The 18,725-nt window shown below is 44.0% G+C and overlaps 1 protein-coding gene across 3 annotated transcripts in view; it reads left to right on the top strand.

Annotated features, from left to right (window-relative positions):
• The window catches only part of Hlf (HLF transcription factor, PAR bZIP family member), a 55,032-nt gene extending 45,806 nt beyond the window's left edge, over window positions 1–9,226 (top strand). The window contains exons 3-5 of one of the 3 annotated variants that reach the window (XM_045159448.1): window positions 385–605; window positions 1,035–1,097; window positions 6,356–9,226. In XM_045159448.1, the coding sequence (XP_045015383.1) occupies window positions 385–605; window positions 1,035–1,097; window positions 6,356–6,571 (500 nt within the window). In that variant the 3' untranslated portion in view covers window positions 6,572–9,226. Of the gene's footprint in view, window positions 1–384; window positions 606–1,034; window positions 1,098–6,352 lie in introns of all 3 variants that reach the window. The other 2 variants (XM_045159449.1, XM_004669982.2) reach the window with 2 other exon arrangements.
• The last annotated feature ends 9,499 nt before the right edge of the window (window positions 9,227–18,725 follow it).

Here is an 18,725-nt window from a genome sequence, read left to right as displayed (position 1 = left end):
CTTTTCCCATGATGTATATGATTTGTTTTATTTTGATGAGATGCTTGTCCAGTCATGTTTAGGATGGTAAATAGGGATTTCCCCTAAAAGTTTATTTGGAGGATACAGGTTGAATTCACCCCAAACCAGCTCAGGCTGGATATAACCACTTCCAGGATGTGCTCCAGGATTTATCTGATCACAGACTAACCACAAAGGGGATTTTCTAAGGCAGAATTGAGGGTTGCTTTGTTTAGAGAGGGGTGGGGTCCTGGTTTGCTAAGCTATCCCTGGAAATTGGCCCTGCTTCACTGCTGTTCTCCTAGAGAGTCACAAAGCAACCATGTGAAGTCCTATTCAGCCTGTCCAGAGTGTGTGTGAATTCAAACTCCCGTGTTGTTCCAGGCCAGCTGCTACCAGCAAACCGCAACACACCAAGTCCCATTGATCCTGACACCATCCAGGTCCCGGTGGGGTATGAACCAGACCCGGCAGACCTTGCCCTCTCCAGCATCCCGGGGCAGGAAATGTTCGACCCTCGCAAGCGCAAGTTCTCCGAGGAAGAACTCAAACCACAGCCCATGATTAAGAAAGCTCGCAAGGTCTTCATCCCTGATGATCTGAAGGTAAATTGGAACTGGTAATTAGGCTCCTGGCAAATGGAGAGTTGGGTTTAGTTGGCAGCTTAAAGGGGTGTCCCCCAGGAAGGCTGTATACACCAATGAATGAAGGCCTTGTGATTTCTTTTTAAAAAATATTTATTTTTATTTATTTATTGGCAAGGAGAGAGGGAAAGGAGATGAGAGAGAGAGAGAGAGAGAGAGAGAGAGAGAATGGGCACACTAGAGCCTCTTGACATGGCAACCTACATCTGGGTTTATGTGCCACTTTAAACATCTGTTTTTAAGCAAACTCTGGGGAATCAAACCAGGACTGGCAGATTTGCAGTAAAGGCAAGTACCTTTAACTGCTGAGCCATCTCCTCAGCCCAGGACTTGTGATTTCTGATAGTGTTTCATAGCATATGACTTCTCAGCACATTGCATCCCCTCTAGGTGGCTTCTGGAATATGCTCTCATGACTCAATACTGATCAGCAGGAAGGAGAAGCAGCAAAAGGTTGGAGTGATGTTAAGTCTGTGATGGAGCAAACTTGCTACTCTCTTCATGGAAAGCTGTTGTCTTTCAAGGTTTGAAAGATAAAGAAAATGAGCTGGGCATGGTGGTGCACACCTTTAATCCCAGCACTTAGGAGGCATAGGTAGAAGGATTGCAGTGAGTTCAAGGCCACCCTGAGACTACATAGTGAATTCCAGGTCAGCCTGAGCTAGATTGAGACACTAACTTGAAGGGAAAAAAAGAAACTGAAAAGAAAGAAAGGAAGGAAGGAAGGTAGGTAGGTAGGTAAAGAAAATGCTTTGGGAAGGGCATGTGGGCCTGAGTCCTCTGTTATCCTTTTTTTTTTTTTTTTTTTGACCCTACCTTTTCACTGAAGGCATCAGGAGCTAACAGGTAAAGGCTGAACTTTCCTCTACATTGCCAACCATGGGTGACCAAGATGGGATATTGTGGGTGAGCCTGAAGGGTCCCCTGCCACTTTTTATATACTGTGCACTCTGGATTGCAAGAAGTGGCCCTTTGACATTTATTGAACAACGTTTAATTCTGGGGTGATTTGCTCTACCATGTCAAAGGGAACAAATACATTCTTGATATTATCAAGGGAAATAAATTTACCTGGAGAAGTCACATGTGGCTGTCTTGCATGGCTGCAAGGATATAAGTTCTTCCCAAAATTATGCCAATATGGAACCACTTGTGATGAGCCATTTCACAGGACTTTTTCTGTTTATGCTTCTTTCTAATCAGAAGAACAATGGAGATGATTATATGGATCCACCACATTAAAACCAGGCACACTTAGCTCTTTTCTAACATCTGATCACCAGTCCCCAGATCTAACTATGATTCATATGTTAAGACACTGCCTAGGTTGGGAACATGGGAGTTTGAGATGTTGTACGAACTAATTTAACCCAGTTCTCCCTACTTTTCATGTCTGGAAAGAAAGCACAAGGCGGGCTGGAGAGATGGCATAGCGGTTAAGCGCTTGCCTGTGAAGCCTAAGGACCCCGGTTCGAGGCTCGCTTCCCCAGGTCCCACGTTAGCCAGATGCACAAGGGGGCGCACGCGTCTGGAGTTCGTTTGCAGAGGCTGGAAGCCCTGGCGTGCCCATTCTCTCTCTCTCCCTCTACCTGTCTTTCTCTCTGTCGCTCTCAAACAAATAAATAAATAATTTTAAAAAAAATACAAAAAATGAGATGAAGGTAGAAGCTGAGTGATAAGAAGTTAACTTAAAAAAAAAAAAAAAGAAAGCACAAGGCAAAAGCGCCTGGGAGGTCTAAATCACTGCTGTCATTCTCGTCCTTCCTGAGACCTCCTTAGTCCCTGCAGAGTGGGAAGCGTCAGGGTCCTTAGCAAACCCTTAGTGCAGCTGTCACTTTGCAGTTGAGGAATGGAGGTGAGGAAAGGGAAAACTGAGGTCGACTTGACTTGTAGACTTAGGCTGGATCCCAGATCATTCGGTTTCCAGAGAAGCTCACTTTATGTTCGCCCTGATGAAGAGCTGTATCACCTCCACCAATCACAGCAGGAAAGTGAAGGGGCCGAGGAGACGGCTCACTCAGTGAAGTTCTGGCCACACAAGCATGAGGCCCTTTTATGTGGTTACTCCTCTGCACCCACATAAAAGTTGGGTATGGTGGAATACCCCAGTGATCTTAGCACTGGGGAAAGCAAGATAGGCGGTTCTCTAGCGGCTCACTGGCCAGCTACTTCAACCAAATCAGTGCACTCAAGGGTCAGTGAGAGACCCTGTCTCAAAAAATAAGGTAGAGGGGTGATTGAGGAAGACATTTGTTGATCTGCACACAAAGGGCAGTGCGCAGTAAAACCATCGGAAAACCTAACGTTCTCACAGCACTGGTGGTTAGAACGAATGAGGTAAGACAAGGGTACGGTAGGATTGGGTCCAAGCCAAGCCAGAACCTTCTTTCAGCGGGTTGCCTTCCAAGGTCTTGAGGACTTCGTGCTTCAATCATGTGCATTCCAGAGCTTAAGGACTCTCTGGTCCTTAAGACCTGGCCAAGATTATCACAAACCTCCAAGTCCATCATGGCCTGTGGTAAAACCTCTTCCCCACCCCACCCCATCTCACACATTTCTTAGAATTTTCCACGATGATGTCCTCCTGTGCTGCCCCACTTCCTGTACTCCTGTTTGCTCGTGTCTAGGTTCTGATCCACTCATGCTCAACCCTTTGTCAGAATGCCCTTGGAAACCACACTCCTGGGCAAATTGCTTATTTTCAGATTTTCTGAAAGGGAGACTATATCCAAGTGACACAAGAAACCTCCACCAGAACCAGAACCAGAACCGTGGTGAAGAGGCCTCAGGGTCCCCTTGCCTATGTGACATCACTTTGCCTTTCCTGGCTGCTCACAGCCACTCTCCCTGTCCTCCAGCCCTTCCCCACAGTCTTGGAGAAGCACAGACACGAATTTCACTAACAGCCCAAGCACACCTGCCCAAGCTTGCTGGTCTGTGGATTCCTCAGCGAGCAGCCTCCTCCCTAGGACTTTGGTACCAGCTACTCTGAAGATCATTTTCCCACCCTCTTTACAAGTTGCTGTGCAGTGTGTGGAAAGCCGGGCGTGCTTCGTGACTTGTACACGCTGGACAGAAGAACGTGCATGTGCTGTCCTCAAGCAGCACATGCGCCTGTGGAAGGCAGTGGACAGGTCTCAAGGCAGACCACTAAACTTGGCTTCTCTTGCAGCCTTAGAACCTGTCATGTGACTTCCTCAGTGCCAACTGCCCCTCAGAAACCTGGAGGAGGAGGAGGAGGAGGGACTGGCCTCACCCACTTTGGGTGGCATGTAACTGCACCAGTGTTAGATTTGCAGGGACAGAGGGATTTGCCATATCAAGTTGTTGACAAAAGGAAATTGCAAAATTCTTTTTTTTTTTTTTTGGCAGCATTGACGAACTGGGAAGGTCCAAAAACATCTCCTCAGTCCCCTTGGGCACTTTTTCCTTTCTTTTGGAAAATAGAGGAAGCAGTATGGGTGGGGGAGGGGAAACTGACCACAGTCAAATATTACCTAGGGTAATTGAGGCCTAGTGAGCAGCCAAATAGGAAATTAGAATAAATTTTTGTTTAAATGTTATTCATTGATATTAGTATTGATCAGCTGATATATTTTTAAATTTCTACTTTCAATTACCAAAATGCACATGCCCATCACATAGTAATTCTGATAATGTAAAGGCATATGAAATCAAAGAGTGAAAGACTCTGCTTCTCTGCCTTGCCTGGCTGCTCCAGTCTCCTTTCTAAAGGCTTCACCTTTATAGTTTTATATAAATGATTCTGGCCTATTTTCTCTGAATAAATTATGTTGTATTTTTTAATTAAATGTGATGAAATCATATGTATTTCTCACTAGATGGTCATTAATTCTTCTCACAACATGACTTATGATGAACTTTGTGGTTCCACTGGGTTATTATTATTAACAGCAACAGAGTATCTTTTGTGTGACTACCATAAATGTCATTATTAGATTTCCTACATGTGATTGGTTTTTCCCCTTTCACAAATGATGCCACAGAAAATATCTTGTGAGCTAGGCGTGGTGGCACACACCTTTAATCACACCATTCGGGAGGCAGAGGTAGGAGGACCACCGAAAGCTTGAGGCTAGCCTGAGACTACATAGTGAATTCTAGGTCATCCTGGTCTATAAAAAAAGGAAAATATCTTGTGTTTAAAAAGGGAAAATATCTTGTTCCTGTGTCTGTGCATATAGCTAAGACATGAAATCCTAAAAGTGGAGTTGTTAGATCAAAAGTATTTCCATGTAGGGCTGGAGAGATGGCTTAGTGGTTAAACACTTGCCAGTGAAGCCTAAGGACCCCAGTTCGAGGCTCGACTCCCCAGGGACCCACGTTAGCCAGATGCACAAAGGGGCATATGCATCTGAGTTCGTTTGCAGTGGCTGGAGGCCCTGGAGTGCCCATTCTCTCTCTCTCTCTGCCTCTTTCTCTCTGTCTGTCACTCTCAAATAAATAAATAAAAATAAACAAAAAAACTTTAAAAAGTATATTCATGTAGATAGTTGAGAGACTTCAAGGCATGATGGTCCTGTAACCCTATCACTTAGAGGTGGAGACAGGAGGATCAGGAATTTGAGGCTAATCTCATCTGTATAGTGAATTCAAGGCCTGTTTGTCTTGGCTACATGAGATCCTATCTCAAAAATAATGTGGCTGGGGAGATGTCTCATTGAGTAAAGTGGTTACAATGCAAACATAGACCTAAGTTCAGATCCCCAGTACCCATGTAAAATGCCCAGAGTGGTGGCATGCACCTATAATAATCCCAGCACTGGGGAAGGGCTGGTAAGGCAGAGACAGGGTCCCTGGAGCTTGTTAGATAGCTTGTCCAGCTGAATCAGTGAGCTCCAGCTTCAATCGGAGACTCTGCCTCAAAGAAAAGAATTTGAGGGCTGGAGAGATGGCTTAGCGGTTGAGCACTTGCCTGTGAAGCCTAAGGACCCCGGTTCAAGGCTCGATTCCCCAGGACCCACGTTAGCCAGATGCACAAGGGGGCGCACACGTCTGGAGTTTGTTTGCAGTGGCTGGAGGCCCTGGCAAGCCCATTCCCTCCCTCTCTATCTGCCTCTTTCTCTGTCATTCTCAAATAAATAAATAAAAATTAACAAAAAATTTAAAAAAATAAAAGAATTATGAGGCAGAGCTAAAGAGGAAGATACCCCAAGTCAGGCCCTGGCTCCCACACATAGGCACGTGCACACCCATACCCACTCATGCATCCACATGCATGTGAACATGCACGTACACACAGGCATACCACATACGAACACAAAAGTTAAGATAGTTGAGAGCTATTCCAAATTGCCTTCCCACAATAGTTTCCCAACTTGAAAAGGCCTGCATTCATGGAAGGAAAAAGGGTTTTGGACAACTTTCAGCCAAGAAAGTGCAGAGAATTGGAATGGAATGCAGGGCATGAGGTTAGCCACTTGCTGTGAGCCTCTGAAGTCAGCCTCTCTAGGCACTTGCTGCTTTGGGCACATGTGATAGGACAGGCTGGTCCTTGCTCCAGGAAGGAAGCCATGGTTGGCCACCATTCTCTCTCAGACATGCACAAGCTGTAAAGGAAAGAGACAGGAGTGAGGAGGCCTGGGCTGGTGTCTCAGCCCAGCCCTGACAGCTGCCAGCACCCTGGCTGCCACTGGGCACAGCTGAAATCTAACACCCTGTTCCTTCTCCCTTCTGTAACTAACGAGCAGGATGACAAGTACTGGGCAAGGCGCAGAAAGAACAACATGGCGGCCAAGCGCTCCCGAGATGCCCGGAGGCTGAAGGAGAACCAGATTGCCATCCGGGCCTCGTTCCTGGAGAAGGAGAACTCCGCTCTCCGCCAGGAGGTGGCTGACTTGAGGAAGGAGCTGGGAAAATGCAAGAACATACTTGCCAAGTACGAGGCCAGGCACGGTCCCCTGTAGGCTGGCTTCTGAGTCCACGGACAGCTTGTGTCCTGTCTGGTAGCACCACACCCCAACCAACCTTTCTGACATCAGCACTTTACCAGAGGCATAAACACAACTGATTCTCATTTTCGTGTGCATCTGTGTGTGTGCACGCGCGCACGCGCGCGTATGTGTGTGTGTGTACATACGTGTACATGCTTATGGTCCTGTATGAGTGTTACTTCTCACTTGCCATTTGAAGATAGTCTACTCATTGTCTCTTAGTTCCAAACAAGAAAGGTGCCATGTTTTTACTAGACTTTGGAGACCTCTCCTGGGGTTTCCTCCCCTCCCTTCTCCACTCCTGCCCTGTCTGCCTTGCTTCATGTTCCAGTGAACCTACCCTTCCAGGATCTGTGTGGCTCCATGAATCTGGGCCCTGGCAAAGCAGCGGATCTCGGTTTTCAGGAGCACGGTCTCTTGTTTCTGTTCCACCCGCAAGTTCCCATGCTCAGCAGGTGTACAGAATACCTTAGCACTACATCCCGGCTGTGTTCTTTTACAGGTTGCTGTCCTTGGTTCTTGCTGTGTTCTTGTTTTCCAGTTCGGGTGATAATCATCATCAAATTTAAAGTGCTGTTTAGATTCATTAGGTCCCATATTTACTTACTTCTCTTTACTAAGTTTCCTTTCACTTCTCCCAGCCCCAGATAAGTAAGTACTATTATAGAACAGAGTGTGTTTTTGCACTGTCTGTACCTAAAGCAATAATCCTATTGTACGCTAGAGCATGCTGCCTGAGTTTTACTAGTGGACGTAGGATATTTTCCCTACCTAAGAATTTCACAGTCTTTTTTTAAAAAAAAAATTAAAGTAATGCATCTCAGCATGAACAGAATCTTCTCAGGACAGGGAAGCAGAAGGCAATGGGAGGTCTAAGAACAAGGAGTTGATTTATCAGGATGTGAGCCAAAAACATGCATCTTAGAGAAGCCTTTGACATGGATGTCTTAGTTTTGTCATTTTTCCCCTCTCTCACACCCACTCCCTCCCATTATTCTAGTTAACTTTTTCCAATGTCCCTCCTGATGTTCAAAACGATTCAGTTATTTAAGCTTCAGTTCTTTCATTTTTTTTATAATACGTACTTTTATGAATTATACTTTGCTGTTTTTAGGAATCAGTTAAGTTAAAAAGTTAATGTTTTTCAAGGTCCCATTTCCCTCATGGTATCATTTTTGAATGCCTCATAAAGTAATGGTCCCGTAGCTTATGTTTCTTATCCTCTGTTTGCTTTTGAACGTGTGTGCTCTTATAAAGTGGACTTCTGAAAATCAATGAATGTAAACGACACTGGTGTATCTCAGAAGGGGATGGTGCTGTCACAAACTGTGGTTTATCCAATCCATTTAAATGTTTACTATAGACCAAAAGGAGAGATTATTAAATTGTTTAATGTTTATACAGAGTAATTATAGGAAGTTCTTTTTTGTACAGTATTTTTCAGATATAAATACTGACAATGTATTTTGGAAGACATATATTATATATAGAAAAGTAAAAAAGGAAAACTATTCCATGTTTTAAAATTGTATAGCAAAGATATATATTCACCGATGCTATATAGAGAAGTGCTTGGGGGTTTTTGAAGTCTTTAATATTTTAAGCCTATTACTGACACATCAGCATGTTTTCTGATTTAAATTAAAATTTCATGACAATATCAAGGCTTGCTGTGACGAATCCTGCTCCGATGCGTTCTTGTTTCCTATGAGGTCTCAGAAAGAAGTCAGTTAACGTCACCCAAAAGCACAAAATGGATTTTAGTCAAATATTTATTGGATGATACAGTGTTTTTTTAGGAAAAGCATCTGCCACATGAATGTTCACTTCGGAATTCTGAGTTTCTGGAATGGAGCGTGGCTGCCAGAGCCCCGAATGATTTTGTTCTCCTCTCTGGGCCCATGCGTCTCATGTAGTAAAAGGGTGACATCGGTGCTATGTGTATGGCTTATAATTCAATTGACATTTTGACTTTAAAATGATTGTTCTTTTGTTTCACAAAGTTGCATTATGTCAAGAGAGTCTGCTGTTAACCACAAACTTTTGTGTGCTAGATTAAAACCCCTTTCCATCAATGGGTGTTTTCTAGTTTCCTGCCTCCATAGCATCAGAGTTCCCTGGAGATTTGGTGGCCACCTCAGTCCATCAATAATGCTTCTCGCTCTAGTGTCAGGGTTTTTGGGAATGATATCTGTAAGATATCCCTATTAGTACCCATTTTATTCCAAGCCACAGGTAACTGCAGCAAATGAGGCAGTATTGGACTTGAAAAATGCAGCCCAGTAGCCTAGGGTAATAAAACAAAGCCTTTGACCATCTTACCTAGAACTGAATTTGACGTGACCTGCTAAGAGCTATAAGTGGACGCAGAGTTGACCTTTTTACAGATGAAGAGGCTAATTGCAGACCTGTTCAATGATAATGTTTGTTAAAACAAAGACAAGTTTTATATTTAAGGATAAGAATGACTGAAGGGTTAGACTATGGACCATACAAATTTGTGGAGATGTCAAATGGTAGCTGAAAAAAAAATACATATTTGAGCACTGGTCTTTCTTGGCATTGTTTGTATCAAATTGACATTACAAGTGTTTTCTCCAGAAGAAATAAAAAGATTGTCATAAAACATTGTTTTGTGTACTATGAGAGGTTTCAGCAACCTACTTCATCTTAAACACTAAACACTGTGGCGTCTGTACAGCTGCTTTATGCGCAGGATATTGCCGCCACACACACTCACTCCTGGACTGTCTGTCTGTCCAGGAAAGTTAACTAGTAGATAAACCTATGGCCTGAGAAGCCCAGGATGACACTGGGCCACTGAGATCCCTGTCAGATAGAGCAGCAGGCTACAGCCATTATGAAAGTCCTGTCTTCAGCTCTCATCCTTTCATCCTAAGCGTCTTTCAGAGATTAATTGCTAGGCCGTTAAAAATGAATCTGAGCTGTAGCGCCCCTCATCATTTTACACAGTTTGGAATGAGGAACATAACTTCCTGATAAGGTCACCTCATCTTTTCTTTAGATGTTTCTCTGTTCTTGTTACCTTGAGGACATGGGAGGATGTGAAAGAACAGGCCCTCCTCTTGAGAAAGTGGCACTTTGGACTATTTGCAAATCACATCAGGCAAGGCTAAGGGTATCTCTGTGTCTCTGAACAGAGCAGTCCTCTAAGAAACTGTCCCATGAAACAGAAGGGCTGCTGTGTTTGTGGAGGACATGAAGGAACTTGGCAGTAGGTGAGCTGGGAGAAGGGGGGATCTAAGCAAGATAACCCAGGAGTTCCTTCTACCCCTCCGGGTTTGAGAGGGAAATCATGACCTTCCTCAATGTACCTTCAAAGAGGCTAGTGTCTGCATTTGGAAGAATCAGGGAGAATTCTAGGTGGTGCCTTCTCCCCTGCCCAAGAGTGAAACAACAGACATCTTACAAAAACATAAGTAATACTTTGATTTTTCTAAGAGGTGATGTGGTTCTCCTCTGTCGTTCCTGTTTAGGTAAACCCACATGTTGCCAGAGTTAATTAGTGTGATCCCAAGACAGTGGCCACCAGCTGGGCTGGTATTTAACACTGGGGTCCCTGGCAGGTGACTGAGATGAGGTGTTACCCCCAACCCCCTCACGAGTGGATGCCTTCTGCTCTCAGTGTGCTTATGTCCTGCTGAGGACCTCTAGGTCCATCCACTGGCAAAGCTGAGTTCCCCTCCAGGTGTTTGCTGACATCAATGTCATTTAAAAATGAGCAAAACTTTATTGTTGGTCTTGTTAGATTGAATTTAACTAAATTCAGTGCATCTTCAGGAGACCAAGTACTCAGGAGGCAGAGGATCACCATGAGTTCGAGGCCATCCTGAGAGTACATAGTGAATTCCAGGTCAGCCTGAGATACAGTGAGACCCTACCTCGAAAATTAAAAAAAAAATAAAATAAAAGTCTTTACTATATGAGCATCTCATTACACATAACAATAACCCACTGTCCCTTTGGCAACCCCACAAAGATCACATCTTTGGACAGGTACAAGTCAACATGAATTTAGGTTAATGGTGCACCACAACGTTGATGCTGCTTATGCCGTCAAGTCCAAACTCTTATCTGTTATTCTACATGTTTAATAAACCTTTGGTTTTTGTTTTTCTCTTATGTATTTTTGTCAACACTAAGCTACCTTCCCATCACCATAACGTAGAGGTCATTCACAGAGACTGATTACACGGATGATAAAATGATAAATCAGTATAATTTGTAATCATGTAACCGCTGTTGAGTGCTTATGTATAAACACTGCACTACACACCTGGGCTATTTTAATTATTCCCATAACAAATGAGGTAGTGGCAGAAGTTCACCCTATACGTGGAAGAGACAGCTGGAGACTGAGGAAGGGAGGAAGGCCACCTCAGGTCTCACAGATAGAGGTGGCACAGATGAGTCCTGACACACTCGGCAGACATCATCCAGGGGGCGCCTCCCACTGCCAATTCCCAGGCTGTGCTGCCATTGGTAAGTTCTCTGTGCTCCAGTAAACGACATACTTATGCACACAACCCTAGTTTGACTCAGCAGGTCACATGCACACACAAAAAAGACATGAAAGTCTAAGAGGGGCTTGTTGGAAGAAGGGTTTCAGGGGAGAGAAATAAGGAAAGGCAAAGGGGATGGATATAATCAGAATGCACAGGTTGGCTGTGTGGCTCAATCGACATGCACATTGGACTTCAAATGACATAATACAGTATATGTGTATATGCAGCTGTCCATAAATAGAAAAAAAAAATAACTTGGGGACACATTGCTGAGGTGCAGATCCAGCAGTGCTGATGTTGATCTTGGAGGGGCTCAGGGATTTGAATTTTCCAAATCTTCACAGATAACTCCCACAAGTGACAAAGTATAGTCACTCCTCAGCATTTGAGGGGCTAGACTCCAGGCCTTCCACAACTGTATATGATACTTAAGTCCCTTGTATAAAAGTGGTACAGTATTTGCATGTAACCTACATACATCCAGCTGGATACTGTGAATCATGTCTAGATGACAATACCCAATGCAGTGTAGATGTTACACAAATCTTTGTGTTGTCTGGATATAATGACAAGAGGAAAAAGTATGTACGTGTTGAGTTTAGATTAAAGTGGTTATAGAAAACATGAGCAACATCCTAACAAAAGGAGAGAGGGAGGGAGAGAGGTAGGGAGGGAGAGAGGAAGGAAGGAAGGAAGGAAGGAAGGAAGGAAGGAAGGAAGGAAGGAAGGAAGGAAGGAAGGAAGGAAAGAAGGAAGGAAGGAAGGAAGGAAGGGCATGAGGCTTCAACAAGCACTTTCTCAGGTAGATATTCAGGAAAAAATAATACATGTTAAAGTTCAGGAAATTCTCTTAAATTTTGCCTAGGCACATATGTCTCCTGGAATCCTTTGTGCACCACGAGGTATGTACACCCTAATTTGGCAATTCGAGTTAAAGCCAGGTGGCTCCTATGCACTTTGTAGTTTGCAAAGAACTCATCAAAATGATAGGAAATGACTAGCCAGGTCAAGAGAGGGGTGAGTGTCAGATTTGCAAAGTTCCTGCCAACCCTTCCAACGCTTCCAAGTCCTCAGACGTCCCTGACTCTTGCCTGATGCTGCCCACGTGTTCACCTTACCTTGCCCTCAACACAATATCTAGCATTGTAACTGCCTTCTCCAACCCCACCTTCTAAGGGCTGCTTTGAGACTTCTACTCCTTTGGGCCATGAGTGCTGAGAAGATGCTTGCCTTTTAAGTGTCCCATGGGGCTGGCCACTTAAGACATTGCTGGCTATTAGATACATGGTCTCAAAAGAGTTTCTCTGGAATGACATCTTATGGGACAGAGTTTGTTTGAGACTACAGGAGTTGGAGGAGGTCAATTAAGACCTTCTCCAAGATTTGCTTTTAGACTACAGCATGTGAGCATACTGGTATTGAATTAAATATGGTTTCAAACTCTTATCTCTGATGTCTTATTTTACATAAATAGCTATTATTTTAGCTTCCACTCCAGAGAAGTCCTTTCCTGCCAGTCACACTGCACTTTAACTTTCTGAATTGTGAATCATTTAAAATTGTTGGCATTGCTGGACTGGAGAGATTACTTAGCAGTTAAGGTGCCTGCCTGCAAAACCTAAGGACCCAGGTTTGATTCCCCAGTACCTACTTCAGCCAAATGCACAAGGGGGTGCATGTGTCTGGAGTTCCTTTGCAGTGGCTAGAGGCCCTGGTGTGTCCATTCTTTCTCTCTCTCTCCCTCTTTCTCTGAATCTTTCTTTCTAAAATAAAGAAACAAAATATTTTTAAAAAAATGTTTGCATTGCCCAGTACATAAAGTACCTGGTACTGTGGAATATCAAACACCCAGCAAGGGTGAGTTCCACCCTCAAACTTCTCAGTCCCATCTCCTCTTCTTGGACATTGCAGATGATAAACAGGGAGACTCTGGAAGGATGTGACCCAGGATTAGTGCCCTCTCTCTGGCCCCTGATAATCAATGAGTAATAAAAGGAACATGAGGAAACATGAAGAAGCCATTGCTCACTTTTGTCCCTTAGGCTACATTTACTCAGAAGGTTTCTGTCTTAAACATATTAAAAAAGAAACAGGAAATGAATTAAGAAAGATTCAGAGAATCTTTCATCTACCATTTCAGATAAGAAATCAAATTTCTTTAATGTGTTGGTGGCGAATGGATATTTCATCCTAGGTTTGCAAGCCCCCCCCCATGTCAGGCTGTATCAACAGTGTTGCATCAGTTATGGTTTCATTATGTAAGTCTGCCATAGGGTCATGGTATGAATGCTTGGTCCCCAGTTGGTAGCACTAGGTTTGGAAATTATGAAAGCTCTGCAAGGTTGTCAATTTGACAGGACCCAGAATCACCTATGAGGGGTTATGTAGATTAGGTTAACCTTGGTGCACCTCTTAGGGGAATTCCCTTTTTTAAAATTTTTATTTTTTTATTTGCAAGGAGAGGGAGAAAGAGAGAGAGAAAGAGAGAAGAGAAGAGATACAGGCAGAGAGAATAGGCATACCAGGGCCTCCAGCCACTGCAAATGAACTCCAGATGAATGCCTCACTTTGTGCATCTTGGCTAGGTACTAAGGAATTAAATATGGGTCAATAGGCTTTACAGGTAAGTGCCTTAGCTGCTGATCCATCTCCCCACCCCCTAGAAGAATTCTCATGATTACGTTAATTAAAGTGGGAAGACCCAGGTTAACTGTGGAAGGCACCATTCCATGAGCTGGATTCTGGACTATATGAAAAGGAGAAGGTAGAAGTGGCAGTGTACACCTTTAATCTGAGCAATCTGGAGGCTGACATAGGATCGCTGTGAGTTCAAGGCCACCCTGAGACTACACTGTGAATTCCAGGTCATCCTGGGCTAGAGTGAGACCCTATCTTGAAAAACCAAAAAAAAAAAAAAAAAAAAGGATAGGACTGGGGTCTGGAGTGATGGCTTGGTAGTTTAAGGTGCTTGCAAAGCCTGACAGCCCAGGTTTGTTTCCCAAGAACCCATGTAAAGCTAGATGCATAAATTGGGACATGTATATGGAGTTCATTTGCAGTGGCAAGAAGTCAGGGCACAACCTTTCTCCTCTCTCTCTCTCTCTTTGCTTGAAAATAAATTATATATACATATATATTCTGACTGTACACCAGCATTTATTACTCTCTGTTTCCTCACTAATGACCTGCATCAGTCTACTTCAAGCTCCTGCCATCCTTCCCCACCATGACAGACTGTAACCTGGAGCTGTGTACTGAAATAAACCCTTCTTCCCTTAAACTGATTTTGCCAGATATTTTGTTCCAGCAATGAAAAGTTGACTATTACAGACCTAGCTGGAGGGTGCAGTTCACTGGTGATGGACCCAAGAGAATATCCACTTCCTGCTTCTTCTTGTGTCTCTCCCTCTCTAGCTCTATTTCCTTCTGCCTGCCATGAACACCTCTGGAGCTCTCCTCTATCACATGCTCCTGCTGTCAGAATATTCAACCCTGTACAAAGATCAAGTGATCATGGGCTGAATGCTCCAAACTGTGAGCCAGAATCCTTCCTGCTCTAAGTTACGTCTGGCATATGATCACCTCAATGAGAAAAGTAACCGAAGAAACACCACCTAAAAACAATCACCACACATTGGTCTTCCACACCCAAGATTGAATGGTAGTGCAAGCATCATGGCCTTTTTGTACCCCCATAATTATCCAAGGCTATTGATTTTCAGAGACCCCCTCCCAAATGTGCATAAATGCAAGTGAATGGAGTGCTGGCTTTGCTAACATGGCTTCAGGTCTTCCAGCTTGGCACCCCCTCCACTCAGATAGAAGCAGCCCCAAGCATCATCTGTGAAACTGTAAACTCACCGCTGGAAGGCATTTCCAGAAATAAGACTGGACACTGCTGCCCTATGATTGAGCCTGTAGCCACCATCCAACTGGGAAGACTTCAAGTTTCCTTGGAAGTAGATAGGGTGGATTTCCAGCATGAGTCACAAGGAACAGCTACAGTCTGCTTTCATTCTGCAGTAATCTATTCAATCCTTCTTCTGTCAGCATCCCATGACTTCAGAAGGGGTGAAAGGAAAGAACAGGAGAGAGAGGGTCTCTTCATGAATTTCTATGAGGAGGCTGTCCTGGGGGGAGGGCAGGAAGATGGCTCCCTTCCCTGTGATAAGGACCCCTCCGTATCTGAATATCACTGAGCAGCTGAACATATCATCTGTTTTTTATTGGGGCCCTTTCAGAAACCTTGGGGGGTAGGCAGGGTAGAATAAACAAAGAACCAGATTTTGTGATGGCAAGCCTTCTACAAAGTCAGAGGGTGGGACTGCTCTGTCCAGCAGGTGTGTTTTCACATCCCTTTACAGTAGGGGTATGCAGGCTGAGCCCAGCCCTCTGTGGGCTGGAAGAGCTCACAGGTGCCTCCCCAAGCCCCTGAAAAATGCACTCCAATATCCTCAGCCATCACTAAATAATCTTGAATCAATTCAACAAGGCAAATGCCTCTGGCAGTTTGCTGACTCCTCGCTCAGCCTGCACCCCGGTGCTTCTCCACCCACCGCCTCTGAGATGGAGGATTATGATTTGTGAGGGAGACGACAGCTTTGGGACGACTCCATCTGAGACAGGGCTGCCTCTCCCAGAATGAACCTCCTCCACTTGGAACCTGCTTCCCCTTAACTTTTTTTGTTGTTCTTAGATTTGCAGCCAGAAAATTAAATGTCCTTTGACAAGGCTTCTGTGACAACGTGGCAACACCCCCTCCCTGTCTGCAGGCCCCTGCCCCTTACCTGGACAGTGCTGCAGAAGCCAGGTGACATTCTTTCAAGTCTCCGTCCCCCACAGCTACAGACGGAGCTTCGTGAAAAGAACCCTTAAAAGAACAAAGTCCTTTCTTTCTTCTGAATGGAGATGAATCTCAGGACTAAAGAGGTTTAATTTGAAAGAGGAGACAAGTGAGTGTGCAGAAAGGGTGATAAGGCATCCCTTGGTCTCCCGGTTCTCAGCAGGGGCCTTGGATCTGAGATATTTGTGAGCTAAGGTGGCCCTTCTCAACCTCACTCTCATCCTCCCTCTCTTCTCCTCTGCTTTCCTCCCGGTGTGTGCGGTGGTTCGGGAAGGGGACTTGAGTGGCTGCAAGTGCACAAGAGCAGGAAGACAACAGGGAAGGTGAGGATGGGATTCAATCCCCGGGCAGGGGAAGAGGAATGAAATAGTCTAGACTACAACTCAGACTTCCTGGCGCTGGGACGGTGACCTTGTGCACACAACAGCTGTGAAACACGTTCGGGAAAAGTCTAGGTCATTTCCTATTGTCAGATAGTCAGGACACTTCGAAGATCACAAAATCATGTTAGAATCACAGGAGGCACTTCCTGTGCTCCATCTGGTAAATCTTTTCATTTTCTGGATGAGAAACTTATGGTCATGAGAAGGAAGGTGACTTGCAGAATGCTCCACACAGCTACAGACAGTCACATGACAGCATCTCTGTCTCCAGGGTTAGAGTGTCTAATTCTGTACCCCAAATCTCTCCTTTGGCTATTTACAAATGGAGAAATAGAGACATAAAGGCCTTTGTCCCTCTGGTCAATGTCTTCTAGGACTGAGTATAGGCTTCAGATACTCTTCATTTCTGGCCCTCTCTTCATGAAAAATTGAAATGGCATTTTCCCTGAAATGCCCTATTCCCTCACAGGTTGGCAGTCCTGACTCCCTCCTATGAACTGCACCTTACTTCCACCCAAGTCTCCCTCTGTCCTTTTCTGGTGGTTCACTTTCTACAACATAGTTTGAATGCATTGGTCCACAATGTAGCCTCTGCCACAAGGATGTCAGCGTCTTTGAGGACTGACACTAGATGATTCAAATTGTAGTCAAATTTAGCCCTAAATAAGTCACAGTGTGATATTTTAAAACTTGTTGTTTATTTATTCTAGTTATTTGAGAGAAGGAGAATGAGACTGGAGACACACAGAGAGAGAATGAGTACATCAGCACCTCCAGCTGCTGCAAATGAACTGGAGACGCATGTGCCACCTTGTGCATCTGCTTACGTGCATCCTGGGGACTTGAACCTGGGTCCCTTGGCTTTGCGGGCAAGCCCCTTAACTCCTAAGCCATCTGGACAGCCCCACTGTATGATCTTTATTTTTTAACATGGCTCTGTGTTTTCAGGTTATGTTTATACAGATTTTTAAGGAACACAATTAGAGAAGAATCCAATGTTGAAGCACTGTGATTCCATGAAGGTGGCCTTACCACGTACAGCTTAACCCTCATGACACAGCTCTTCCAGGAATTACAGTACACACCAAAGGCTGGATGGCCGGGTAGATCAACCGTGGATGTAGGTGGTAAGGGGTCCATGGTGTGGAGTGACATTACTATTATTATTATTATTTTAGAAAGGATGTCAGATGGCCTCTAATAAGCTATGTAGCTGAGGATGACTTTGAATTCCTGATCCTCCTGTCTCCAGTTCCTATTATATGCACATACCACTGTACCTGGCTTACAGTCTTACTATAAAAGGAATGATATCAATGTTCTTTATTATCCAACCATTTTATCTTTTTTTGTAGCAGAAGGAAATTTATCTCCTTTTTACCAAATGCAATAGCAATTATGAAATTTCTGCTAAAGATATTTTAGTGGAAAATTTCAGCTATAGACTTTGAAAAGATCCTGAAGGAAAACAAAGACATGGGGAGTGTTTCAAGTTGGGGAAACTATTGGGAAATAAGATTTTTATGAATCACTACTGATCATGTAGTCACATAAATATTAAAATTCCTATTTGGAAATTTATTATTTGCAAACTTGTTGCTTTACATGAATTGATGAAAGGTCTGTACATAAACACACATGAGAAGATGTTGATATGTCTGGCTGCACTAACTCCTGACCATAAATATGCTAAGACATCAATTTGGAACAGTCAGTCATCAACAAATTTACAAATGTTAAAGTGCAAACATAATATCTGTGATAGTATTATCCATTTTGAAACAGACCAATATGCAAGCATGAGGCTTTTACCCCTTAAAATATGCTAATAGACCAGAGAGGGTGCTTCATACCTATAATGCCAGCAGTGGGCTACATAGAGAGATCCTGTATTAAAAATAATAATTTATGTAATTTGAAAGTACTATACTGGGTGGGAGAGATGGCTCAGTGGTTAAGGTGCTTGCCTGCAAATCCTAACAACCAGGTTTGATTTCCCAACACCCACAAAAGCCAGATGCACAAAGTGGCATATGCATCTGGAATTAGCTTGCAGCGGGTAGAAGCCCTGGTATGCCTATTTTTTCTCTCTCTCCTTGAAAATAAATAAAAAATATTTAATGAAAGTATTATATAGGGGGGCTGGCTGGAGAGATGGCTTAGTGGTTAAGCACTTGCCTATGAAGCCTAAGGACCCTGGTTCAAGGCTTGATTCCCCAGGACCCACATTAGCCAGATGCACAAGGGGGTGCACACATCTGGAGTTCATTTACAGTAGCTGGAGGCCCTGGCACGTCCATTCTTTCTCCCTCTCTGCCTCTTTCTCTGTCTGTCACTCTCAAATAAATAAATAAATAAAAACATTTTAAAAAGTA

Source organism: Jaculus jaculus, chromosome 9, assembly GCF_020740685.1.
Source record: "Jaculus jaculus isolate mJacJac1 chromosome 9, mJacJac1.mat.Y.cur, whole genome shotgun sequence".
Classification (NCBI taxonomy): domain Eukaryota; kingdom Metazoa; phylum Chordata; class Mammalia; order Rodentia; family Dipodidae; genus Jaculus; species Jaculus jaculus.
This window is presented reverse-complemented; position numbering and strand designations above follow the sequence as displayed.